At 42.4% G+C, this 27,034-nt stretch overlaps 1 protein-coding gene and 1 long non-coding RNA gene across 3 annotated transcripts in view; one reads left to right on the top strand and one right to left on the bottom strand.

Moving 5' to 3' along the window:
• Window positions 1-627: 627 nt before the first annotated feature.
• IL6 (interleukin 6) lies at window positions 628-5,853 on the bottom strand. Of its 2 annotated transcripts, XM_019814895.2 has the most exons (6): window positions 5,637-5,853; window positions 4,543-4,601; window positions 4,200-4,378; window positions 2,986-3,099; window positions 2,123-2,269; window positions 743-910 (listed from the first exon to the last, which is right to left on the bottom strand). In XM_019814895.2, exons 1-6 carry the CDS (start codon window positions 5,645-5,647, stop codon window positions 743-745), a joined length of 678 nt encoding a protein of 225 aa, XP_019670454.2. In that variant the 5' UTR covers window positions 5,648-5,853.
• Window positions 674-27,034, top strand: part of LOC109497482 — a 59,120-nt gene continuing 32,759 nt past the window's right edge. Inside the window, exon 1 of the long non-coding RNA XR_002153716.2 lies at window positions 674-800. This is a non-coding gene — a long non-coding RNA (uncharacterized LOC109497482). The remainder of the gene's footprint in view (window positions 801-27,034) is intronic.

Genomic DNA, 27,034 nt, shown 5'->3' with positions numbered 1-27,034 from the left:
TGTTGCCTAGGAAGTTAAGACTAAGGGGCCTGGAGAGAATTAGACCTGGATTTAAAATCTGAGCCTGAGTCTTATCTTGCAGCTGGGTGACTTAGAGAAATCACTTACTCTCCCACATCCATAAAAGAGTGTACACGTGCTAGGATTAAATATCACAGATGCAACACATTTAGCGCATGCCTGACATGCAGTAGGTTCTCTGTTATATCTTTCTCCAGGTGATTGTAGCTCTTTTTGGGTGGTGGTGGTGCTGGTGACAAAAACCTGTTTCTATTCAGCTTCACGGGACACACAGAGGCTCAGTTGTGGATTTTTTTTAAAAAGCAGTTTATTGGTATAAAAACAATTTAAACATTATATAAATACAATATAAATATTCCTTTTAAAAATATGTATAAGTTAGCCACGTATTTGAGGTAAACCTACACATTCCAAGCAATGATCTGGCTCTGAAACGTCGAGGATATTCCAGCTGTGTAGCCATTTTATGTTATCTTTTTCAAAATGAATACATAAAATATTTCAAGTGGCACTTCATAAAAAATATAAATATCTGCTCCTTGTATAAATTAACTCAACATCACATATTTAAATATCAATAAATTAAAAATAATTAAAATAGTGTCCTAACGCTCATACTTTTCGTTCTTCACAGAGAACAACATCAGTTACATGCCCAGTGGACAGGTTTCTGACCAGAGAAAGGAATGCCCGTGAACTACAGCAATCTTAGATGCCCAGGTTACATTATCCGAACAGCCCTGAGGCTGAACTGAAGGAAGTCCTCCAGCCTTCGAAGGGTGAGGTGAATTGTTGTGTGCCTCAGCCACTCTTCCTGTGACTGCAGCTTAGCCTGCAGGCCAACTTCTACGGTTGGGACAGGGATGGTTACCTCATCCTGATTCTTTCCCTGAGGGAAAAGAAAGCAAAAAGAACTATTTAAGTATTGAACAAATCCTTTGCAGTGGCGGGATGCCCTGTGCTGTGGGAAGACGTTCAAATTCGGGGTGAAGGAGACTGGGTGGGGCTGCCTGCCCTGGCTCGCCCAGGTAGGGGGAGGTGGCTCTCCCTTGAGCCCACCTGAGCCCATCCTGCATGCAGCCCTTTCATGGCGACTGAATCCTCCTCCCCACTTTGCTAATCTATGTCTATTAGACCATGAGCATCTCGAGGGCGGCCATGGTGTCTTGTCTTCCCTTATGCTAAACAGTGCCTGGCACAAAGCCCCATCCATCTGCCATCTATTGAGGGTCCACTGGTCTGTGGTGTGAGGGGGACTGGGAAGCACCTTTCCACAGACCCACTGACATGAGGCTGAGTAGTTGTCGGAGGGCTTACACCTCCAGGTGTGGTTCTAGAGCACGGCAGCATGGGCATCCCCTGGAACTTGTTAGAGATGCGAGTCTCAGCTCTCCCCCCAGACCTGTTGGATCAGACCCTGTGCTGTGACAAGATTCCTGGGGATTTGGTGTGTGTTTTAAAGTGGGAGAAGCGCCGGTTTAAGGCAAACAGCTAGAAAAGGCAGTGGCAGTATCAACACCCATGTGCCTGCTTCTCTGTCTAGTGCCCTTTGTTTGGCTCATCCACATGCTGTGCCATCAAGCCTCCATTAGGTGGCATTTGAATGGCTAGCTGGTAGTGACCAAGGCCTTTGGTACCTGCTCTTCTAGCCTTTAAACATTTTTCTGCATTAACTCTTCCAGCAAAAAGTAAGGGGAAAGAGTTGAAACTACCACAGTGACAACAATTATCAGTTGGCAATAATTAAAATATTAAAATAATTTTTATGCCCTCTGTTCTTTGTTATTATAGATCACTGAGCAGGATTGGATGTGCTTCCTTCTGCCTCTACAGATTTTTTTTTTCTTATATCTTAAGCCGTTGTAGTAGAAGTTGATGTTAAAATCTCATTTAACAGTTTTAAATATAGTTATTAATGTCTTTTGCAGAAGAGAACCGAAAGAAAAAACAAAAAGTTTCAACTATCAGAAAATCTTCCTTAGATCCTTTCCTCTACATGTGGCCATCTCTTTTGAATTGGCTTTGCATTCCCAAGTTGTCTAGGCTCCTTTCTTTGAGCCTGTGTTCCTCGCACCAAGGGAGGGGATGAGGAAATGCTCACCTTACGCTTCAGCATCTGGAGCAGGACGTTAGTACTGGTGTACACAGACTTGGCATTTTCCTCATCACCCTCATACTTGTCCTGGAGGAATTTCAGGTATATCTGAAACTCCTGAAGACCAGTAGTGATTCTTGTCAGGCAGGTCTCCTAAGAGAAAAGATGGGGAAATCAGTTATTGCTAGGAAGGTATAATCAATTTAAAAAGTTAAAATTGCTATAATTCAGCTACTTCTCCCTCTGCTCCTCCAAGGAACTTCAAACACCCTTTAGCATCGTATTTTGAGACATCAGACAGCATCAGCTGCCCCATTTTAAATATCTGGACAGAGACACTACTTAATCAGTTTTACCCAAAACCTGATAGATGCTGGAATGTGGCAAAGGGGTCTTTCTCTGATTCTCCCCTTAATACTCTTCCTTCTGGCTGCACTCCTGTCCTTGTCAATATTGGGCTGAAACCTCCTTTTATGGAATAATCAGAAGTCAGTGCAGGATATCCCACTGTCTGGAAGGAAGAGGGTGTAGAGAATGACCTCTACACAGAGGGCAGACTGGGATCCTGCTAACAGCAGGCAACGAAGAGAAGGACAACTTTACCCAGGATGGATTAGCTAAACCTACTGGGGTTTCTAACATTTGATGGCCGCAGAAATCCCAATACAGAAGGGCTATCTCTAACCATTGCATTCAAAAGTAAGCTGCCTTCAGAGAGATTCAAGTTGGCTTCCTTGTGAAATTTACATGATGTTCTTTACATTTATCCCCTTTGTTGTCTGCCTGGTCTATATGCATACAGACACTGCATATCAGAGGGAGAACTTTTGACTAAGGAATAGTTAAAAGTGAATGTGATGTGTTCATACCTGATTGAACCCAGATTGGAAGCATCCATCTTTTTCTGCCAGTTTCGGAAGATTTAGGTTGTTTTCTGCCAGTGCCTCCTTGCTGTCCTCACATTTGTTATAGTTGTCACACATCTGGGGAGGAATACCAGAACTGTTGTCAAAGAAGTGCCCCCAAAACAAACACCACTAGAGGGCCGATTCATGTTTTACCCAGGCAGGAAGTCCTCTAAGAGAATGAAGTCACACCACATCAGCATCCAGGCAAGCCAGGTCTCTTGAAGATGGGCACACTTGGGCTCATTTCCGGGCACCTATGACTTCACACTTGTTGCCTATCCTGAGTCTTGGTGTCCTTATCTCTCCAAATTGGGGATAATGAAACTCCTCCTTTGTAAGTTTTTTGTGAAGATGAGGCATACTATTTACATAAAGTGCATGGCACATAGTAGGTAGTCAATAAATGACAGCAATTTTGATGATAATTGGGTGAATGTAATTTGAGCCCCAATTTTCCAGCTAGAAGGACCTTTGAGATCATCTAGTCCAATTCCAAAATTTTACAAATGGGGCCCAGAGGTGGTAGGGAATTTGCCAAAGATCACAAAACTGGTTCAGCAGAACCAGAACTAGATTTGGTTCAGGACTCCCAATTCCCCCTCCTGCGCTCTTTCCTTTCTACCAGACAGAGCCAAACTACCTTACCTTTAAAGCTTTGGAGCTGCTTTAACCTACTTATGATTTTGCCACTTTGGTGGGCTGTCAAGTATGCATCGTATATGCTGGAATGACTCTGGGGAATCCCTAACCACTGAGCTTCCATAACCTAAAAGTTTTGTGATTTTTGTGAGAAGCTCAACATTTATTTCAGGTGGCACTCTGCCAATGCTTCCAAAGTGCAAGAGAGACAAAGAAAATTGGTAGACATTATTTTTTGGTTAGGGAAAAGGAAGTCCTGAGAGGCAGTGACACCCAGCCCATGCCAAGTATGGAGCTGGGAATGGGCCAAGGGGCATGGATTTCAACCCCAGTGTGTGTTTTCCAGGAGGGAAAGGAACTCCCTGAGACCAGCAGCAGAAGAGAAATACAGAAGACGTCTGCCCCTTTGGCCTGAAATCTAAACTGACCCAGAACCCAGCAAAGACCTCCCAGTGCAGGAGCCCTTGTCCACATCCAGGGCCCAGGAGGTGAATGCCCACACAGGCCCTTTATCACCCTCAGTTGAGCCTACCCACCTCCTTTTTCAGTGCAGAGATTTTGCCGAGGATGTACTTAATGAGTTCTTCCATTTTGTCTGCAGAGGTGAGTGGTAGTCTATTTGAGGTGGCATCTCCTCCCAGGGGTCCCGGGGTAGGGAAAGCAGTAGCCACCACCAGGAGCAGCCCCAGGGAGAAGGCGAGTGGACTGAAGGCGCCTGTACCGGAGGGAAGGGAGAACAGCTAGTGAACAGACCGCACAGCTGGGGGAGCTGTGCTGCTGGCTGTTGGCTGCCTGCCAGCCCTCCCAGCAGACACACACCCCTCCCTCAGCCGGCCCGGCTGCCAGGCAGTTCCAGGGCTAGGGATTTCCTTCACTTACTTGTGGAGAGGAAGGTCATGGCTGGAGTCCTGGAGGGCAGATGGAGCTCTCTTTCGTTCCTGGTGGGCTCGAGGGCAGAATGAGCCTCAGACATCCCCAGTCTTATATTTATTGGGGCTTGAGACTCTAATATTGAGACTCATGGGAAAATCCCACATTTGATAAATCTCTGTTGGAGGGTGGGGGTGGGGCCAGAGCGGGTGGGGCTGATTGGAAACCTTATTAAGATTGTGCAATGTGACGTCCTTTAGCATCACAGGAATCACAACTGGGGGGGGCGGAAAGTGCCGCTTAGGTCATACCAAGCTAGCCTAAGAGGCAGGATCACTCTTCCTTTACTTTCTTTTCTGTTTTTTGTTTTTATTTTTTTAATTTAATTTATTTATTTCTTTTTTAGTGACTCAGCATTTTGGCATGTCTTAAGAAGGAAAGTAAAGTTGAAGTCATGCACAAAGTTTTACAGGAGGGGGGGCAAAAAGCTAAGGCTGACTATGATTTAAGAAATGCTCTCATTACCAGATTAACAGGCTAGGATTTAGTATTCCATTTAATTCATAGTCATAAAAACCTAAGACGTTTTGACCTGAGCTTCCTCAGACCACACCATAGCCCACTAGCTTGGGGTTACAAGTAAGATGCTACTAACAGCGAGCCATCTGCAGGACTTTCCTCTCTTTGCTGGCTTTCTCTGTGACCAGCTGTTGCAGAACTGCCTGACTGCCCCCAAATCTCGTGCAGTTGTCTCTAGGGGTTTCCAGACGTGGTGTGAGGTGCACACATAAATGACTCCTCTGTGCCACGATGTGGCATCTGCCAGTTTCTTTCTCACCTCTTCCAGCCCACTTCAGCCAGCTCAGCCTCAGCCCTGCTCTCTCCCTAGTGGCCCCTTGGGGACCCTCCCAGTGAACACTTTGATCTCTCTGCCGAGGGGTTTGTCTTGTGCTGCTAGTGCTGTCCCCACTGCTGGTCAGAGGGTGATCCTGCTCCTCAGGGAGAGAGCCCTGAGGAGACCAGGTGGGTATTGTCTCTGCTGGAGCCCTCAAGTTAGCAACGCCCACTTGGTTCAGAGCAGAAGTGGCAAGAATACTACTCACCTCTTTGACATGTCAAAGGAGGACCTTGTGAAATTTTCTAGAGCTTGTGTTCATCGCTCCCTCCTGCGTAGGACTGGTTTTGAGTCCAGAGGTAGCTGGGAAGAAATCTCCTAACACAGACTTGGGCTCTCAGGCTCTGAATCATGCTTTGCCTCCAGCGCCCCAGGCTACCTTACTGGGTTGAGCTTGTATAGCTTGTACAGGTTCCCTCAGCCCTTATAATGACGTCTCTTGCAGGAGGGTCCTTGGTCTCATGCAAATGAACTCTAGACCAGGCTGCCTTACTAGTCTCCCAGACACCCAGGCAGCTCTGAAGATTGGCTCCAGGTTGAAACTAGGACCCTTGTACAGCACCAAAAAAAAAAAAAAAAAAAGAAGAAAGAAATATTTACAAAACACAGTGTTATCACAATCAGCTTCTTTGCAAAGATCTCATCAGGATTGCTAAAACAAGGACCTCTGCTACAGTATTTAAAACATAAATTGATTTACTCAAGTTTTGTTTTGTGAAAAACACTTTAGGACCCGCCTGGTTGGGGAAAGTGAGGTCATTCATTCTTTCACTGACTTTCTAAATGGAGGCAGGTCCTGTGGCCGTAGGGGGCGGGGGTTGTCCGAAAATGAAAATGGGAGAGGATGGTTGGTTGAATGTTTTCGCTTTTACTGTTCTTGGGTATTGAGCAACTCAGACACCCCCAGCCGAGTCCTCTCTTCTGCAATGAATGAACCCACCTCCCCTGCCCACCCTGTGATACATGCAATAGGCCTCTGTAGCATGGGATTGCTTTTTCTCATATATCTATCTTTTAGAAAATATGACTCAGTAGATTTCAAATACCTAGTGACTCAACGACAACATACGGTATTTCTTTTCAGTTAAAAGTTTTTAAAGTAGGAAGTACACATACATGATAAAATGTTCAAACAGGATATCAGGGCATACAGGGAAAAGTAAGTCTCCTTCCTTTCCAACTCCTCTCCTTAGAGGTAGCTTCTGACCCACAGTATTTTCACCTAAATCCTCTGTTACCCTAATCTGGGTGAGGTTTTCTTGGCTACCTAGGGGCTCACCTCTGTATTTACACGATTGGTTTATACACTGCACGCACACGCATACACATTTGTATGCAAATATCCACACACTTTAATTTCCCATTGTGTGGATGCCACCCAGGCAGTTCTCTATATCATAGAGTACTGACTTTTGAGTCGTACAGCATGGGTTTAAAGCCCAACTCTGCCACTTGTGGTATGACCTTGGCTAAGTTACCCGAAGGATCTGTCCCCTTGTTTGTCCATCTGATAAAGCTGGGATAATAGCAGTTCTTCCCATACAGCTGTTGTGAAGACCAAAGGAGATGACATGTGAAAAATCCCTGGCACATAGGAAGGAAGCCGAAAACACGTGCTCTTTGTAACATTCTGCGGCTCAGGGTCTCTGCGTTGGAGAGCTCCTTCAGCCCAGTTCTGTCAGCCCACGCTGTCCTGCCTGTGAGGGAGGCTATGAATGAGCCAGGCTACTGTGCCAGTGATCAGCTGGTCTCCCGGTCATTTTTCCTCCAAAGAAATGACATTCTGTATTTTGTTGAAAACGCCTTATGGCCAAAGTGAAAAATGCAGGAAAAAAAAGTGGTTTCCCCTCTTTTTTGAGAACATTAGGATCCCCAAACCTGATCTCTCAATTTAAATATTGAGCCCAGCTGTGTTTTTCTCCTACACCATTTCCAAGGCTTGCTGCCAAGTGTTTTTATGACAGAAGCCCTCAGCCTTCCCTGTCCATGGCCCTCATCCTTATTCAAAGTCTGGAAAGTGGGAAGACCCTGCAAGGGTGAGGAGATCAGATCTTGTGCTTCTGGCAGCCAGGAAAGAGCAAGTTGTGTGGAGGTGAGAATGCATGTGTGTGGAGAGGTTGGAGGATGCTGCCTGCCACTTTGCATATTGTTAGCCTCTAGGATCTATATTAGTGTCAATGCCATGGGCTGGCATTTGCTTGTGGGAGAGATGGGCTCTTTTTTGCTCCACAACATTAACACAACATCTGTAACTCCACCATGATATCTTCCTTTCTTTGGATCTCAATGGATCTTCCACTTGGAGAGCTCATGCATCTTATTTTAACATGTACAAATGACCAGGAAAGGCCATGCTGTCAGCATTTATTAACTAATAACCTCAGTGGCTGCATTGCTCCACTGCTGATTTAAAGTAGCTGCCAGCTGAGACCAAGAGAGATAGGACAAATGGGAACATATTGGCAAGTAGAAGAGAAACCAAGTAGCTCTGCATCCTTTTCCACCTTATCCAGGCAAGCTAGTCCTGTCTGTGCCCCCTCAGAATTACCGCCCATGACTGCTTTCCTACATGCTGTTGGGGTTCAGTTCAGAGAGTTCATCAATGCATTCAAGGTGAGGGAGACAAAGTAATTTCCATTTGGTCTTAGGCTCTCAGGAGAAGAGCTGTTCTCCATATCTCATAGGTTAAAATGTGGTATTGTGCTCTCTTCTTTATTCCAGGTATTGGGGGTGGGTGGGTCTGTAATTTTAGCGGGAGGGAGTATCCCAAGAAAAAAAGAGAAGTCACTGAGTACTAGGAACTTACAGTTGCTGTCAGAATGTAGTTTCACTTGTCACTAAGTCGTAAAAGGTTTGCAAACTGAAACAGTGAGTTATTTAACAGCTCCTCCGGGATTCAGTCCGGCTGAGCAGACTCAGGCCTGTAGGACTCTGGGAAATGTGTGTTTTAGGAAAAGTAGTCATATTATGTGGAGAGAGAATATTAGGGACATGTGGTATGTCTCCTTGGAAAGGGCTGGCTGATCTTGGAGGACAGCCAAGCCTAGAGACCAGAGCTCTGGACAGTTCCCAGCCTGGCCCAGTCTCAGTCCTATCCTTTGCTGTCTTAACTCTGATGCCCAGTTGTAGCTCCTGGTGACTTTCTAGTCTGGCCTTAGCTTTTCTAAGGGCAAAGGCATGCTGGGGTTGTGTCTAGTTCTGCTGAACCCAAGAAAAAGGCACATTGGCCTGCTGGGTTCCTGCTGCCTAACTGCACATGGTGGCCAATGAGGAGGCCCTCATTGTTTTGCCTTGTTACCTTCCCCTACCAAAGTGGAAAATCCCAGGCATTTTAGGAGGGAAGTGGACTCTCTTGGGACAACAATGTAGACTCCCCTTGCCTTGGGGACCGCCCCCCTCATCACATCCCTTTTCCTTTGGTCTTCAAACCTGGAAGAGAGTGCTTGGATCTCCAGATGTTAATAAGCCAGCTGCTCTGAAGCTGGTTTGGTGATGAGAACTTGCTTTGCTGATCCTGAAGGAGCCCCACTGGCCTCGCGCTGCAGGGCTGGGGAGGTCACTCAGGCTCAGTTTCAGTGTTCCATCTCTTCTCCGTCTGTGGGGTAGGTCTTCTGTGTTGGTGGCTGCTGGTTCTGCTTTACAATTAGGAAACTTCATCATGTCAGAAAGGAGCACAGAGTTAATTTATTCTCACGAGTCATTTGAACCATCTTTGGTTTCTCTAAAGGTCTCAGTTCTCTTGAGTTCAGTGTCATAGGCAGAAACTCAGCATGCAAAAGCATTGGTTGGTTTCTTCTACTCTTTCCCTCAAAATTAAGGTACTAAGAACCCATTTGAAAGCATCACATGTAACGGTAAGACCAGGGGATTCTGCTGGGCTGGCTATGACGTTTTTCATCTCCTTTTCCTGCCCTTTTGGCTACTTTTTTACTAAAAAGAAAGTGTCTTTGTATTTCCAAACTAAGCCTCATGTATGTTCTACTTAGCAAGCTGAATCTATGAAGGTAGGAAAGGTCTCTCTAGTTCTTGTGGTGGAATAATTTCCATGAATACACCTTGGACATATTGAACACTCCGTAGTTCTGAGACATTGGGGTTTATTATTCTGAAGAAGGGCCCACCTGGATTAATTAAACTTATCACAGAAGAATTCAGATCCAGGTAAGCAGGTCAAATAATCACAGGTGATTTCTATTGAGTTGTTGAGTTCTATATAACTATGTATGGGTGTGGTTGTATACAGGGAATAGCTGAAGCCTTGACCTGAAGACCATGGCTGTGGCTCCAGGGGATGCTTCCCTCACTGTGAGGGCTGGCCTTAGATGCCTGGGTTCCCAGAAAGCTGGCTGGTAGTCTGCTGTCACTTTGGTCTTTCACTTTGGTCTGCTGGACCTGTAGCTCCTCCTGTGGGTCTCCATAGTGGTCTGGGTCTGAGCAGCAGTATTGTGTTCCCCAAGGGCTCTGTGGGATGATGGCCCTATGTCTCCCATCCTGGAGGCCATGTTTCTTTTGTGCTCTTTTACTACAGGTGAAAGGTATTGTCAGGAGGGAAGGCATGGCCTGTTGCATTAGTCAACTTGGCAAGTGATCCAGATGCATGGAAATGGTTTCCTCCACTCTGGCATTTGAAATTGTCTTCTTGGGAGCTGATGAGCTTTTAAAAGGAGAGCATGCATTCCCATAGATTTGTTTGGGGCCTTGGAACCTAAGCAATTGCCTCAGCTTTTCTTGTCCTTCAGGACGATTGGCAAAGAGGCTGTAATATATACTCCTTTCTCTGTGGTAAGTTTGTTGACTGAGGCCCCAGTAAAGCTATTGAAGGCAGCAGGTATATAGTATAGACTGGGGCAGGTCAGGTGTGAGAAGAAATTTAGGTTCTGGGTTCACAGTATCCAGCTGACACTGTGTGGCCACTCTTTTGACCAAGTTTGTGAAGACCACTCTGGCCTTCTTGACTTGTCTTAGATTGCAGAATTTAGAAGGAGGTTGGGGCTTTTTGCTGCTAGCAAAAACTTTTGTCTGAATATAAGATTTTCATGAATTAGGCTTGTCTTTTCATTGCATTACTGAATCTTTGGTTTCTTGTGTTTCTTCAGTGTCACTGCTGGAAGATATGGGCATTGGGGTAATGAATAATGGGAGGATTTGGGATGAAGTGCCCTCCCATCTCAGGGACCCATTAGAGGGACACTCTCTAAATTTCCTTCTAGCTCCAGAATTCAGTGATTCTATAGATCTTCACTAGCCATACCTAATAATCCAGAGCCTCTTCTTCATGAAACTATAGAAGCAGGATACTCTACATTAGGAAATAGTTCCTGGAAATCCAAAAGAACTATTGGCTGCTTGGGGTGCCGCCCATTTTGACATGCCTAGGATCATGGAGGCCATGGGCAGAATAAACCAATTTGGAAGATGTCGAAGGCCCAGACTTTCAATGCAAGGAGGTAGCAGACTTATTAGTTATCATACAAGCAGAAACAGATCAATATTCAAAATTTTAATTATTTTTAACTTAAAAAATTGCACATGTAATACATGTTCATTGTTGAAAATTGAGAAAATAGAGGAAGGCAAAAAGAGAAAAAATTGCAAAATAATCTTCTCACTGAGTGGTAGTCATTGTTATCATTAGGTTGCAATCATCCTTGCTACCTTTCTATGTAGCTATATATATGTTAACATATGGGAAATAGAAAAATACCGTGCATAGTGTGTTATCGGCTTTTCTTTTCAATACTACTTTATGGGCAATTCTCCAAGTAGGGGTGATGTAAATAATGGCTGTTGAGAAACCATCTCAGAGTAAGACCCGGATGGAGCTCAGGTAGAGGTGTGTTGGGGCTGGCCAGTTCAGCTCAAGAGAGCCAACTGTACTCCTTTCTTCCCAACTCTGCATCCAGTGATTTCCTTTGGTAGCTTCATATTAGACAAGGTGGGAGTGTTTACACTATGGAAATTGGCAAATGCTACACACTATGCCCCCCCCACCCCAAAACTAGTTGTTAAACATCTTCCAGCACACCAGTGGGCCCAAGGGAATACATGGATATTTTGGAGGCAAAAATCAATGCAATCCAGAGATTGGTTATTATATGTGTACTATTTAGGGAATGTAGGAAAAGCATATATCAAAGGCATTATTTGATCTTACACTTCAAAAGCAATTAGCCATAAAGCTTTTTTTTTTTTTTTTTTTTTTTTTTAAGGAAAGAAATAGTTTTGGTCAAAGTGTGCTGCTGCAATGTCCCCAAAATGAAGGAAGCAGTTTCTATAAACGTGTAGGCACCGACTATCACCTGAGTTTGGGGGAGTCAGGATGTGCGCAGGGCAGAATTTCTGTTCTACAGAATTAGATGCCCTTGAGTTTCCCTAGCCAGAAACCAACTCATGCCAGTAGATCAGTTCTTGAGCCATGGCCAAGTGAGGGACAGGAGATTTGTCACAGTGAGAGAATTAGACATGGCAAAGTGGCAACCCACAGGCTTAGTGATTTCTGCTTTGTCACTGTCCCATTCCAACCCGGCTGATGAATCAGGAATCCAGCTTTGGGGCCCTTAGTGGACAGGATGAGGAGAGCCCTGAAGCATTCTTAGGGTCCCCAAAGGATTGCTTCTTGGGTCATAAGTTTAGCTGTTAACTGTACCCAAATCACAAGGAATCACTTATCCTGCTGTTATTCTTGGCATTGTGTCTTATTGTACTGCATCCTCCTCTTGATTCATCTCCGTTATAGTCCTATTGCATATTTCTAGGACATTGCACTAAGAAAACAAACAGTGCTATTAAATCCACCCCCTGCCTCCTTCTGAGGACACCCGCATGATGACAGGAACCTGGTTGATACTTGACTGCGTCATAGCCAAACTTCAGAATATTGAGTAAAATGTAAAACTCCCCGTCAGAAACTTGGTTCGATTTATATGGCACAGCTCCCAGGCAGACCACATGAGACATATGCTAATTTTTTTTTTCCTCCCCAAAGGATGTAAGTCTTCTCATAACAGTTTCAGGGCAGGGTAGAATGACATCTTGCGGATGCCATGACATCTCTCAGTTCTGAACTTCCATCAAGACAGACCGTGCCTCCGTCCTCCCGGAAGTCTTCGCTGACCCATTTCCAGGAATAGTGAGGGTTCTCCTCTGGGCTCTCCCGCAGCGTCATGTGCTGTACTAATCCATTTCTAGGCAGTGTCGTGATGACTCTGGAGCCAACCTGCCTGGGTTCAAATCGCTGTTCTGTAATTTTAAGCTGTGGTCAGCTGTGAAGTTATTGAACTCCCCAGCTTCATTTTTCTCCTTCATAAAATGAGGGGTAGCAATCATACCTTATATCATACAGTTGTTGGAATCTATGTAAAATACTTAGCGCTTTGCCTGGCACATAGGAGAGCCCAATAAGCATTGATATTGCTCTCTCTACAATTGACTGAAAGCTTCCCGAGGGCTCTAGCTTTCAATGTCAATGAACAGCAAGCACAGTTGTGAGCACATGCTGGATACTTGGGGCTGATGAATGAATGAAAGGTGGGCTATCCTTTCAATTGATCTGTAGAAAATAATCATTAAGAGTTTAGAAATAGAAAATAAGTTGATACATAAAGCTTTCTTTGTATGTGTGCTTTTTATAGGTCATATAAAATGTTAAGCTCACTTGATTTTCAAATTACAAAGACTGTAATACTTCATTCAATAATTTAAAAAAACATATGTCTGTATCTTTATGCCATATTGTGGGCAGTACAGTTTACTAAAAGAAGCATGGATTTCAGAGACAGACTTGATTTAAATGCTGGCCCCATCATTTACTGCTCATACGGCTTTGGGCAAGGCTTCAACCCCCAGTGCCAGAGTTTCCTCATTTGCAAACTGTGGCAAAGAAAACTTCCCTTCTGGAGGTGGTTGTGAAAATTGAATGATATCCACACCCATAAAGTACAGTTATCAGTATGTACAAAATTGCCAGCAGATGCTAATTTTTAAAAAATTGTTGTTATATTCAGGTGGGGCAAGGGACAGAGGGCATGAGAAGGGAAATAGGAAAGGATCAAGGCAGACAAAGCATGATGGAGAAAGACAGCTAAAAAAAATAGAAACAGCCACCAAAAAATAAAGACAAATAAAATGGCCTATCGATTCATTTTGTTTTAAAATGATATATTTTTACTTTTTAGTTTTTGCATAGGCGACGCGTACCAATGGCGCAAAATTCACAAGGTACCAAAGGGTACTCAGTGAAAAATTAATCATTTCCACCCTGCCTGAGCCAACCAGTTTATCTCTTCAGGGGCAAGCAATTCTACTGGTTTTTGTCTTGTGATTCCTTCCAGAAATACTCCATACATTGATAAGCAAAACATTCCTATTTCCCATGATTTAGTTTTATTCTTCTACGTAAGTGGCGGTGTACTAATTACATCGGTCTGCAGCTTACTTCCTTTATTGAATATGTTTTAGCAATCGTTTCTTTTCGAGAGATATAGAACTGACTCTTTCCTTTTGGCCCTTGTATTCCATTTATTAACCCATCCCCCCATTGATGGAACTTTAGGTTGTTTCCAATCTTTTGTTATTACAGATAAAACTACAATGAATAATTTTGTCCGTGATTTCACACATGTGAGTGTGTCAGTGGGATAGTTTCCTAGAAATGGAGATGCTTACTCAAAGGATACTGGCAACTGTGATAGACAGAGGTTGTACCAATTTAATGCTTCCTCTGGTGAGGAGTGAAAACACCTGTTCCTCATACTCTTGTCAGCACATGATATTATCAGTCCTGATCTGTGCCAGACTAATAAGGGAAAAACATATCTCACTGGAGTTTTAATTTGCTTCTCTCTGATTACAAGTAAGTTGGAGTATCTGGTCAGATCTGTGAGAACAATTTTTATTTCACTTTTCACCAACTGTCTGTTATATCCTTCGTCTGAGTTTTTGTTGGGTTATTGATCCTTTTCATACTGATTTGAAGGAGCTCTTGATATACTCTGAATGGTAAACTTTTGTTTTTCATGTGCATTTTTAATTTATCATTCATGTTCCTATTAGTTTATAGTGGCCTTTTTTTTTTTTTTTTGGCCATGCAAAAAGTTTAGATTTAGATGAAGCAGACTTTATATCCTTTCATTTATGGCTTCTGGATTTTGCGACACACATAAAAAGTCTTAGTCTACTCTGAAATCATGAGAATATTCTTCTAAGTTTTCCTCGAGTATCTTTAAATAATATGTTTTCAAAGTATTGAGCAAATACAGACTATGCTTGTCATGTAACAAGATGAATTAGTCCTGTGCACACCCTGATGTAAATGCACACACACAGGAAAAAATGTAGGTCTTGCTAGAAAGTGGTATAGGCAGTACTTTTTCCTCTCTACTTTTGTTTTACAGGTTTTCTTCATTGATCATGTATTACTTGATCTTCAGAAAGATATTAAGTAAAAATGTACTTCTACCTCCTTTAACCATCTTTCAAGATGTCCCTGGGTTACTGGATCTTATGGAATGCTAGTAATGCTGCCTGTTTTGCTTTGGAAACAGTCTGTCTAGCTTCCATCCTGAACAGCTTTGGCCCCATCCTAGTGACTTTGTTGCCAAATCCAAAGGAAGTATTTTAGTGCTGGTCTTACTTTTCCACTATCAGATCTGAAATTCCTGACCATGCCTTCCTGCTTGGCCTCCCTGTTGGTCCTCACTCCTTCCTTCTTGTGATTGATTCTCAGTCTGTGATCTCACACATGTGTACGCGTGTATCAGTTGGGATAGTTTCCTAGAAATGAGTTGCTTATTCAAAGGATACCAGCACCTGTGATAGACAGATAGAGGTTGTACCAATTTGGTTGGTTGTCTTAGCTGATCCCTGAACTTGGTGACATTTGGGAGGTCTCCCTGTGTACCAAGTGCTCTAAGTACATTGCATAGATTATCTCACTTTTGTCCTCACCAGTTTTCTAAGGGAGCTATGATCATCAATTGTATTTTTCAGATGAGAAAATGGAGAGTTAGAAAAGTTGAGTAACAAGTGCAAGAGTGTCCAGTAGGGTAGAGCCAAGATTGGAACCAGAGACTCTGTGCTCCTAACCTCCCCTCTAAACTGCATATCTTATGAGCATGCTAAACCATCCCAGGCACTACCTCTGTCATGTCATCCCTTTGTGGGTTTACTTACCCTTTCACTTTTACACATATGACTCCCAAGTGTATGTCCATGGCTCAGAACTCCCATGCATTCTAGACTGACAGTCTAGACATATTCAGTGTTTGGTGGACATTTCCACTTAGATCTCCTACAGACACTTTAAATTCAGCATGGCAGTATCTCCTAGTTATTTTTCATAGTGCCCAGTGGAAAAGGCTGGCACATGAGAACCCAGGAGACTTGAGCTTAGCTATTCTGTAGCTGAGGTTAGCATTTTGCTTTAATTAAGTTTGAGTGAATTCATTAGCACCTGCTAGGACCAGGGCCCTGGCCCTCAAAGAACTTTCAATGATTCAGCTTGATTTGCATGCCCTTGGTCTTTTAATGCCAATAAATTCGTTTGGAAGATTGGTTGCCTTTTCCCCACAGCCCAGAGAAATTTGCTTATCCTGATGGGAAGGCCCATTCATTTCCTAAAAATGAACAGGGCTTCCTCTCATGGAATAATTAACATTAAAGGCCCAGATCCGTTTAAATCCCCTGAGAGTCTATGTCTAATCCATTAGACTTAGTAATCACAGTGAACTTGAAGTAGAGCATCTGATTTAAAAACATTCCAGTGGGAAGAGGAAACTTCAATCAGAAGAGGAATCTTCTGGCTGGAAGATTGGTTTTTATGCTTTTGCAATTGATGACAATCACCATAGGAAGGGCATTACTGGTGTTTTATGTATATCTCTCTATTAATTTAAAAAAATTATAAAAGTAGCACATACTAATTGTAACTGTGGCAAGTCTACCAGCCCCTTGAGATGACTGCTGTTAACAGCTGTACCACCTCCCAGATGCTGCCACAGACTCACAAGAATGGATACAAACAGGTACCATAATTACACCTACAAGAGTGCGTTATTTATTTATTTATTTATTTTTCAAGTAATGAATCATATAATGCATATTACTCTGCACCTTTTTTTTTTCTCACTTAACTCTATATCATGAATATCTTATCCAGGTCAGTTAACATAGCTTTTACTGTTTTTAATACTGTGTAATATAGCATGTTCCATGATTTATTCAACCAGTTTCCTTTCCATGAACACTCAGTTTATTTTCGTTTTTCCATTTCTATAGGCAAGGCTGCAGGAGACATCCTTGTACATAAATTCTTATGTAATGAAGCATTTATTACTAGAGAGCTATGAAAGTAAGATTGCCAAGCTACAGAGTTGGCTAGTTTCTAGAACCACATTAATACATGAGCAGGGGAAGGGAAAGGGAAGTGATATACTTCTGTCTGTCAGGTACTACAGTAGGTACTTTCCGTAAGTTGCTTGATTTCGTCTTGGTCTCCTGCCTCTAGTCATGTCCCGGTCCCTCCTCTATGTAGCCCAGAGGTTATGTGAGCACGTCACCCCTGTGCTTGGAAGACTTGTGTGGTTCCCATCCTCCAGGGTAAAGGCCAAGCTACTAACAGGGCCCTCAAGGCTCTCCACAGTTTGATGTCATCTGCCTCCTCAGTCATGCCTCTCTCCCCTTTGTTTCTCATTCCTGCACATCCCAGCTGTTTGCTGTTGCCCACCTTATCAGGCCACTGCAACTCTCTTGGCCTTTGCTTTGCCTTCCTCTCTGTTCTCATGGTCCTTCTTCACCTCTTCCCCTGGCTCTTCTCTTACTCACCAATTAGCACTCAGTCCCTGGCTCCTTCAGAACAGCTTTTGCAGGCTGGTTTATGAATTAGTCAGGCTGGATCATGCTGTAGTGACTTACAACCCACAGATCTCAGTGGCTTAATACACGTTTATTGTTTGCTTAATCAAAGTCTGCTTCAAGTCTGGGTCCTCACTCTCTTGGGCAGCTCCCCTCAGTGACCTGCATGGAGGAGCTGGTGGAGGCTCCACTATCCTGTATCATCCAGAACACTTGGCTCTCCTGGTCCACGTGGCAGAAGAGAATACTGAGAGTGTCATGCTGGCCCACTGGCCAATCCTATTATACTGCCCTGCTTAACTGCAAGGGGGCAGAAGCATAGTCCTCTCATTAGGCTAGAAGGAAAGGAGAATTGGATATAGATTAGCACTAGAAGCTTCTGCAAAGGTGAGATGCCACCACTCTATGTCTATTGAAATCATTATGTGGCATTAGAATGATAATTTATGTGTGCCTTCTCTACTAGAGTAGACACTTCTGGAGAGTAGAGGATTTTTACCTTGTTCATTTTCATATCTCTGGCATCTGGCACTTGTATGACACATAGGAAATGGCTGAGAAATTTGTGTTGGCCAAATCCATTCATACAAATCAAATAATCTATACATTTTAGATGAGACACTGAAGTTGAGAAGGGTCAACTAACTCACCTATGATTATGCACCTGGGAGGTAGCAAAACTGGATTCAAATCCAAGTCTGTCAGATTCCAAAACTCATGCTTTTTGGAAAGTTCCTAGAAGTTAAGATTCCAAGGTCTGACTTGGGACAATGAACATTTCACACACTGGGAATGAATTCAGTTTTACAGACTCAACAACCCTAACAGTCTCTCTCTCTCTTCTTTTTTAGAGTAATTTTAAAAAATATTTATTTATATTTGAGAGAGAGAAAGAGAGAGAGAGAGAGCGAGCTTGTGAGAGGGAGAGGGGCTGAGAGACGGAGACAGAGTCCGAAGCAGGCTCCAGGCTCTGAGCTTTCAGCACGGAGCCCAACTTGGGTCTTGAACTCATGAGATCATGACCTGAGGTGAAGTCAGATGCTTAACCGACTGAGCCATCCAGGCACCCCAAGAACCCTAACAGTCTCTTTAGTGCACCAAGTTTGGAATGCATCTACCAAGGGACCTCCTCTGTGTTCTGGGAGCCAGTGTTGAAAAATTCAGCAACGCTTTGTGACCCAAGATCTCCCAGGTACGTACTTAAAACAGGGCAAGAAAAGCCAGTCCCCAGCCAAACTGAAGGACATTTAAGCCACTATCAGCTCTGATATTCCTCTGTCCTCACTAAATGTATTTGAATTTAAATAAAACCCCCATTTCATATAATCTGTGTGGCTATAGGGAGCTGTAGAATTGGGGTTTGAAATTGAGTTTGAGCCCTAGCTCTGCCACATCCTAACGTCACTCCTGGACCTCTGAGCCTCCCTCTACTTATTTATAAACATTGACTATAAAAATACTCGCCTCACTTTGTGCTCCATTGACTCCAAGTTCTAACAGAGCCTCAGGTAAGTATGCTACTGTGTCATGGTTCTCCAGTAGGAGTTTACATATATGAAATAAGGAATTGGCTCACATGGCTATGGAGGCTGAGAAGTCCCAAGATCTACAGTTGGCAAGCTAGACCCAGGAGAGCCAATGATATAGTTCCAGAATCTGAAGACCTGTGGACCAGGTCGGCATAAGTCTCAATCTGTGGATAGAAGAAGACCAGTGTTCCAGCTCAAGCATTCAGGCAGAGCGGGTGAATTCTGCCTTACTCAACATTTTTGTTGTATTCAGGCCTTCAGTGTATTGGATAAGGCTTACCCGCTTTGGGGAGAACAATATGCTTTATTCATACATTAATTCATAGACACTCATGCAGACTTATCCAGAATAATGTTTAAAACTGGGCACCCCATGGCCCAGTCAAGTTGACACAAAACTAACCATCACACCTAACCTTCCTTATGTCCCATAATTTTCACTGTTTCTTAATCTGTAGGACTCATGCTTGCATTCTTTCTATGTTGTTATTTTGTGTTTAAAAACAGTAAAAGACGAAGTTCTGGAAGTGGTATAATTTTACCTCCTAGAAGTATTTTTAGGTGAAAATTATTTACTAACAGTCCAGGGAAAATTCGGTTCAAAATAATTCCCACTAATGTTCACTATTTTCCCTTACCTTGATTAATTTACATTTTTTAACTTAAAAAACAGTAGACTTCAGTGTTTAGAGTATTTTCTGGTTCACAGTAAAATTGAGTGGAAGGTACAAAGATTCCCCATATAACCCCTACCCCCACATGTGCACAATCTCCACCTTTACCAATATCCCACCAGAGTGGTACATTTGGTACAATCAGTGAACCCATACTGATACATTATTATCATTCCAAATCAATAGTTTACATTAGGGTTTACCCTTGCTCTACACTCCATGATTTTTGACAAATGTATAATGACATGTACCCACCATTAGAGTATACAGAAAAGTTTCACTGCCCTTCAAATCTGTGCTCCACCTATTCATCCTTTCCTTTTCCCATCCCCTGGAAATCACTGATCCTTTTACTGTTTCTACAGTTTGTCTTTTCCAGAATATCATTATAATTGGAACCAGATAGTATATAGCCTTTTCAGATTGGCTTCTTTCATAGTAATATGTCGTTACATTTCCTCTATGTCTTTTCGTGGGTTGACGGCTCAGCTCTGGATTATATTTAACATAGCATCCAGTACTAGCTGAGATGCATCAGTTATGTATTTTTGCATGCATGTTCATTGTTCATCTCTTCCACCAGAATGGAATCTTCTGGAAGGCAGGGGCTTTGTTTTATTTATCACTGTATTCCAGTACCTATGAAAGTATTCAGTACATGACAAGCTCTCAAAAATATTTATTGATGAGCACTGGGTGTTGTATGGAAACCAATTTGACAATAAATTTCATATTTAAAAAATAAATAAATAAACAAACATAAACAAATTTAAAAAAATTTATTGAATGAATAAATGAACACATGAATCTTTTATAACTATAAACCTCTCATTTGGGGAATTATTTCTGATACATATTAAGTAAGAGCTAAACTTTTTTTGTTTTCTCTCAAGTTAGTTAACATACAGTGTAATCTTGGCTTCAGAAGTAGAACCCACTGATTCATCTCTTGCATATGACACCCAGTGCTTATACTGAAGAGTGCCCTCCTTAATGCCCATCACCAATTTAACCCACCCTCCCACCCCATACTCTCATCAACCCTCACTTTGTTCTCTGTATTTAAGAATCTCTTATGGTTTGCTTCCATCTCTGTTTTTATCTTATTTTTCCTTCTCTTCCCCTATGTTCATCAGTTGTTTCTCAGATTGCACATATGAGTGAAATCATGATACCTGTCTTTCTCTGACTGATTTTGCTTAGCATAATACCCTTCATTTCCATCCATGTTGTTGCAAATGGCAAGATTTCATTCTTTTTCATTGCTGAGTAGTAGTATTCCATTGTGTATAGGTGTGTGTACACACACACACACACACACACACACACACACACACACACTGTCTTAATCCATTCATCACTTGATGGAATTAGGCTCTTTCCATAATTTGGCTATGTTGGTAGCACTGCTATAAACATTGGGGTGCATGTGCCCCTTCAAATCAATCAGCATTTTTGTATCCTTTGGATAAATTCCTAGTAGTGCAATTGCTGGGTCATATGGTAGTTCTACTTTTAATTTGAGGAACCTCCACACTGTTTTCAAGAATGGCTGTGCCAGTTTGCGTTCCCACCAACAGTGCAGTAGAGTCCCCCTTTCTCCACATCCACTCCAACATCTGTTGTTTCCTGAGTTGTTAATTTGAGCCTTTCTGACTGGTATGAGGTGGTATCTCATTGTGGCTTTGATTTGTATTTCCCTGATGATGAGCAATGTTGAGCATCTTTTCATGTGTCTGTTTGCCATCTGGATGTCTTCTTTGGAGAAGTGCTATTCATGTCTTCTGCCCATTTCTTCACTGGATTGTTTTTTGGGTGTTGAGTTTGATAAGTTGTGAGAGTTAATCTGATACTGCTATTTCAGTGGGATTTAAATATGATGTACTCTTACAGAATTTGAGTCCCTTTTGGTTTAAATATGGGATTGGAGAGCTCATCAGTGACCAATAAAATTAAAGAAATCATTATTTTCCAGTAAAGTACTATTTTAATTTTTTTAAATGCAGAAGTAGAGTATAAATGAAAGTAGACTATTTAATTTTCTATCACCAAAGGTGCTTCTGGTGATAACTATCTAAAATGTTTTAAAATTTCCTGTTATAAAAGCATTAAAATTTCCCTCTCTGCATACCCATTGACCCCCAGTCCTGTTCCCCAGAGGTAACTTCTCCCAAGAGTTCTGGAAGTTTTGTGCAATATATAATATTTTTGTGTAGTTGTTCACAGATTAACTTGGATCTACAAAAGGCAGCACTTCTGTGTTGCTCTAATATGTTATCTTTTTTCCCTTGCAAGTCCTTCCTCATTGGGTAGAAAGCAAGTCAAGTAATTCTGCCAAGTAATGGGAGCTCAGTCTCTTCTTTAAACAGTCTCCTGTTGCTTTGATATGGCTCCTTTCAAGGAAAGGCTTGGCCCTTTGGCCCCCAACTCTCCTGCCTTCTCCTGTCCAAGGTGACACTGTGGGGAATTTGTGTGGGAATTAACCGTCCTGTGGTGGGAGTGTTGGTCACACCTTGTCCCCATGGTGAAGCTGCTAGTATCTGCTTCTGAAGCCTGCAGCTAGCAGCTGTGAGGCCTGTGTTCCCTTAGATTGGCCCTTCTGCTGACCTGGCCCATCTAGGATTCCACTGGGGTTAGTGTGGGGGTTCTTAGCATAGCAGTCCCTCACTGTCAGCCTCAACAACTTACCACTTCCCTGGAGACCTCCTTTGTAAACTGGCTAGCCAACACTACCAGGTAGCTTCTGTGCCCCTTTCCAGGGTACAGTGGAAATTGTGTACACTCTCACAGCATGTGGAGCTAAAACAGCCCTGGGCCACTAGATTCAGTCCCTTTTTTTTTGCCTTATCACATCTCTTGGAGGATTTTTATCTCTGACGCAATGTGCAGAGGACTATATGAGGCAGTATCTTCCCAGCCTGTCAAGTGGAAAAGGAACAAGAGGCCCTCTGCTTTTAACTTTCCCCTTAACCTAACACTTACCATCTGGGATTTTGGCTTGGGAGGAAGGATTTCCACAACACACATGCCTGACCCTCTGCCTCTCCTCTCTCTCTCTTCTTCCTAGAGCCTACCAAGCCTGAAGGTTGAGCTTTTATTTTCTGTCTCCTTCCTGTCTGCTAGGCACTTCTCCTATGGCATATTCTTCTCCCTGCCAACTCTAATCCTACGCCTTAGACTAAACAGTAAATGTAGAATTCAGGGAAAGAAATTAGCTGATAAGGGAATATACAAACTTTGGGAAATTCTTAAAAAATGGTACCTGTTATATGTATGTATCTTTTATTTAGTTTAACTAGGCAAAGATGAGGTCATGCTATATACAATGTTCTGTTTCTTCTTTTTCAACTTAATATTTCCTGAAGATCTTTCCATAGTCACACAAAAACACACATCTACCTTCTTCTTTTTTAAGAGCTACATAATAGTCCATAAAAACTAGCATAGTTTACTTATCCAGTCTCCTCCTAAAGGATGTTTAGGTCATTTCCAGTCATTTTCTATAAAAATATTGCTGTAATGAACATTACTACATATAGTTTTGGTTTTCTTGCATATTTGTGTGAGTATATCTTTTGGCTCTATCTCTAGCAATGGAATTGCTGAACCAACTGGCATGTGAATTTAAGATTATCTAAGAAAGTTCTAGCACTTTTCAGTTTCATCTGTGATAGTAAAGTCATCATTTTTCCTTAAGATAATGGCTTTTATAACTATGCCAGTGATAAAGAGAGCATGAGAATACATTTGGAAGAAAGAGAGGACGAAATAGGAAGGAAAGAGATGAGTCATTTGGCAAGTGCCAGTGTTATGTGGAACTGAGTATAAGGTTCATGGATATTGGGAACCATAGAGACTTGGGTGATAATTCTAGTTCTGCCATTTATTAACTGTGTGACCTCAGTGTCCCCATTTATATGGGTTGTTGTGAAGATCAAATCATGTTATACATGTATAGTATTTAGTATTTGATAACTGCTTATTCTCAGAACTACTATTATGTACCTGGTACTATGTTAGATGTTTAACATTGTACCAGACAATGAAGGCAATGCAAAAGGAAGTACTAGACTTTATTCCAGATTAGTTGGAAAAACACAGCAAACCTGTCGGAAACCATGGGGAAGCAATGAAGAAGCTTCAAAAGCTCTAAGTGCCCTGGAAACTCAGATCTACTTTGGAGATTGTTTGTGTGGATAATTGAAAAAAAAAAATCTTTTCCAATGAGATACTTTCTTCTCAGAAGTTTGATGCTTTGAAAAAGAGCCCTCTTTAATTTCACATGACTTTCTTCAAAGCATCTCATAAAACATATGACAGGCTGATATGTCAACCTCATTTTTCAAAAGTTCAATTACATGTTTGTCACGGTTTCTATAGAGTCAGCATCCTGAAACTCTTTAAAAATGTTATTGGTATCTGGGTTGAAAAGTAGCTTCAGAGTAGAGTTGAGGTCAATTTGGTTCTTCCAGTTGGTTTCAAAGGGAAATTTTAGGCTTCTCTTAAGGATTGTTTTGTAAAATGTCAAAGTCTTGTGTGTGTCTCTGGTTGAGGGTGCAGTGGTGCCTGCCCTGGGTCGAAGGGGAAATGATGAGATAATGAAACTTAACTGTGGCTCTGCTCAACTAGGAGATGGAAAGGCAGATACAGTCCCAAAACTGGCCCTATTACATCATGACATTCACTAGTGATACTGTGGATACACTGTTTGGGACCTTCTTAAGTCTCTCCTCTATTACTCATCTCTTACAGTTTTAGGGTGAGTCAGACCTGGATTCGAGCCCTCATTATGGCTCTTACAACCTATATGACCTTAGGGAACTCTTTTCAGTTTATGATTTCTCTCTTCAGTTTATGCACATTGGACACAAATGTCCATAAATGTGCATTTTAATGCATACTTCAGGAGATTCTGATATGGGAGGAAGGGGCGAGGACCTTTTAAGGAACTAAAATCTTGGAGAGGTGGGGTGACTTGCCTAAGACCATGCAACCAATCAGTGGCAAAGTCCAAAATTGATCCCGAGTTTCCTGCCTCTGGGTTCAAGCATTTTGCAGTGGCCTACCAGGGTTTGGGGCCAGGGGTGAGGGGGGAGGAGTGTGGGTAGGAGAAGAATCCTCCAGTGTGGTCTCCAAATGTAAAGCAGCTCAAGACAGAAAGACAGACCCCAGACCGGCATACCCATTTAGTTCCAAGGTGCACTACCTTTCTTGTCACTCCTTCCTTCCAGTTTTCCCAGTGCTATGCCCCTCTTCTTCAAGCTCCAGGGAAAAACACAGGAGTCATTGCAGATACCTTGCACTCTCTCATCCCACATGTAATTTTCTGGAAGTCCTATCAATTTTCCCTTGTGAATTACATTCAAATTTATCTGCTTCTGTCTGTCTTCACAGCTACCACCTCAGTCCAATTTTCCATCATACCTCACCTGGACTCTAACTTTCTGTCTGTTGTCAGACTCAAGTTCCCACAATGTGATTCTGCTCGCTCTCTTTCTCCTATCAGTTTTAAAAACTTTTAATGACACCCTATGGCTGTTAAGTTGGAGGCACAACATGATGTGACCTCCAGTGCCCTGCAAGGTCTGGCTGTTCAGTCTTATCTTGTGCCATTCTTTTTCCTCTTTGTGCTCCTTCTTCCAGCTCCCTGACTGTGTCAGCTCCTCCTTGCCATAGGGCCTTTGTACATGTTGTTCTTTTGTCTGCAACACTCTTTTTCTCCCTTATTCCTTTGCCCAGTCAGCTCCTACTCATCCTTCAGATATTAGCTGAAGGCTTCACTTTCCTAAGAAAACCTTTCCTGCTTCCAGTTTGTCAAGTTCCTGTTACAGGCACCCTTAGAACCATCCCCCCCCCAACCCTGTACAGATGTTTATCAATCTGTAATTCATACATTCATTTGTCAAAATACTTGATTAATTTCAGTCTTTCCCACCCTGTCATATGTTCCATGAGAACAGGTAGCATGACTGATGTTGCTCACTGTTGTTCCCCTCGTGTATAACATGGTATCTGGCACATAGTAGGTCCTTAGGAAATATTTAATGGATGAATGAAACTTGTGTTCAATTCTTCCTTATATCCCCCCTTGATCTACATCTAGTTCCAATCACCCAAGACCTATCTTTCATATATTTACATTTAGTTGGATACATGTATATACATGTATGTCTTCTATGTTCTCTTTATCATAAGGTAACTTCTACATTCCATCTCAGCCATCTTCATCAACACTTTCTAAGCTGAGTGTCTCAGATAGGAAATAGCATGGGCCTTGTGACTGTAGGGAAGGGAAGTACTTAGTAAATTACCCTTCCTCTCTCTCTCTTTTACTGAACTACTGGGGAAATCCCTTTGACCATGAAAGCAAGAGACAGAGTTAGGCTGGAGGCCACAGACTAACATGGTTTGTATAGAGCCATGAACACTAGATAACTCAGGAAAAGAAGATGGAAATCCATAGCTATTCCTAGTCCATTGAATTATTTTACCTGTGACAATAGTGTTAGGTTGCTCTCTGAGACCTTGTGGTTGATCATCTCAGGGATTTAATATTATTATAAATCATTATTGCTAATTGCTTTCAACTATAACTTAATACCTAGACAGGATCTAAGATTGGTAGATGGTTGGGTTCCATGGTGTAGGGCATATCACCAAGTATGTGTTTAACAGGCCAAACAATTAGCCTGAGGTGGAGATGGGGTGGGAAGGCTCTGAGATCTTCCCTGGGGCATCTGGAGTGTCCCCAAGAACCAGAAAGATGGCATTGTGAAACTAGGGACTATCCAAGACCGGGCATGCAATGCCTTTGCACTTAGTGCTTAGTAACGCCATCAATTTTATTATTGCTATAGGGAACAAATAGGCACGTTTTTGCCTGATGTGGGGCTTGAACTCACAAACTGTGAGATCATGACCTGAGCCAAAGTCAGATGCTTAACCGACTGGGCCACCCAGGTGCCCCTGTGGGTTTTTTTTTTTAATGTTTATTTATTTATTTTGAGAGAGAGAGAGAGAAGAGTGAGCACAGAACCCAAAGTGGGGCTTGATCTGACAAACTGTGAGATCATGACCTGAACCAACATCAAGATTCAGATGCTTAACTGACTGAGTCACCCAGGCGCCCGCAGGATTTGTGTTTTGTGACTGGCTTAGGTCACTTACCACAATGTCTTCAAGGTTCATCCAAGTTGTAGCATGTGGCAGGATTTCCTTCCTTTCAAAGGCCAAATAATACTCCATTGTACGTACGTGCTAGATCTGGTTTATTCATTTACCTGTTAATGGATGTTTGGTTTGCTTCCACTTCTTGACTGTTACGAATAATGTTCCTATAAGGATGGGTATACAAATAATCTCTTTGAGACCCTACCTTCAATTCTTTGGGATATATACTCAGAAGTGGGGTTCCTGGATCATATGGTAGTTCTATTTTTAATTTTTTGAGGAACTCCTATACTATTTTCATAGTAGTCACACCATTTTACAATCCTATCAACAGTGCACAAGGGTTCTAATTTCTCCACATCTTTGCTAACACTTGTTATTTT

The sequence above is a fragment of the Felis catus genome, chromosome A2 (genome assembly GCF_018350175.1).
Source record: "Felis catus isolate Fca126 chromosome A2, F.catus_Fca126_mat1.0, whole genome shotgun sequence".
Lineage (NCBI taxonomy): Eukaryota > Metazoa > Chordata > Mammalia > Carnivora > Felidae > Felis > Felis catus.
Note: the sequence above shows the minus strand (reverse complement) of the source record. Positions and strands in the feature narration are given on the sequence as shown.

What these genes read in the sequence shown, in the direction of transcription:
- IL6 (XM_019814895.2), bottom strand. An exon ending in CATGACCTTCCTCTCCACAA is followed by an intron (nt 4,379 to 4,542) that starts GTAAGTGAAGGA and finishes CCTCCGGTACAG; the next exon opens with GCGCCTTCAGTCCACTCGCC. An exon ending in TCCAGATGCTGAAGCGTAAG is followed by an intron (nt 911 to 2,122) that starts GTGAGCATTTCC and finishes CTTTTCCCTCAG; the next exon opens with GGAAAGAATCAGGATGAGGT.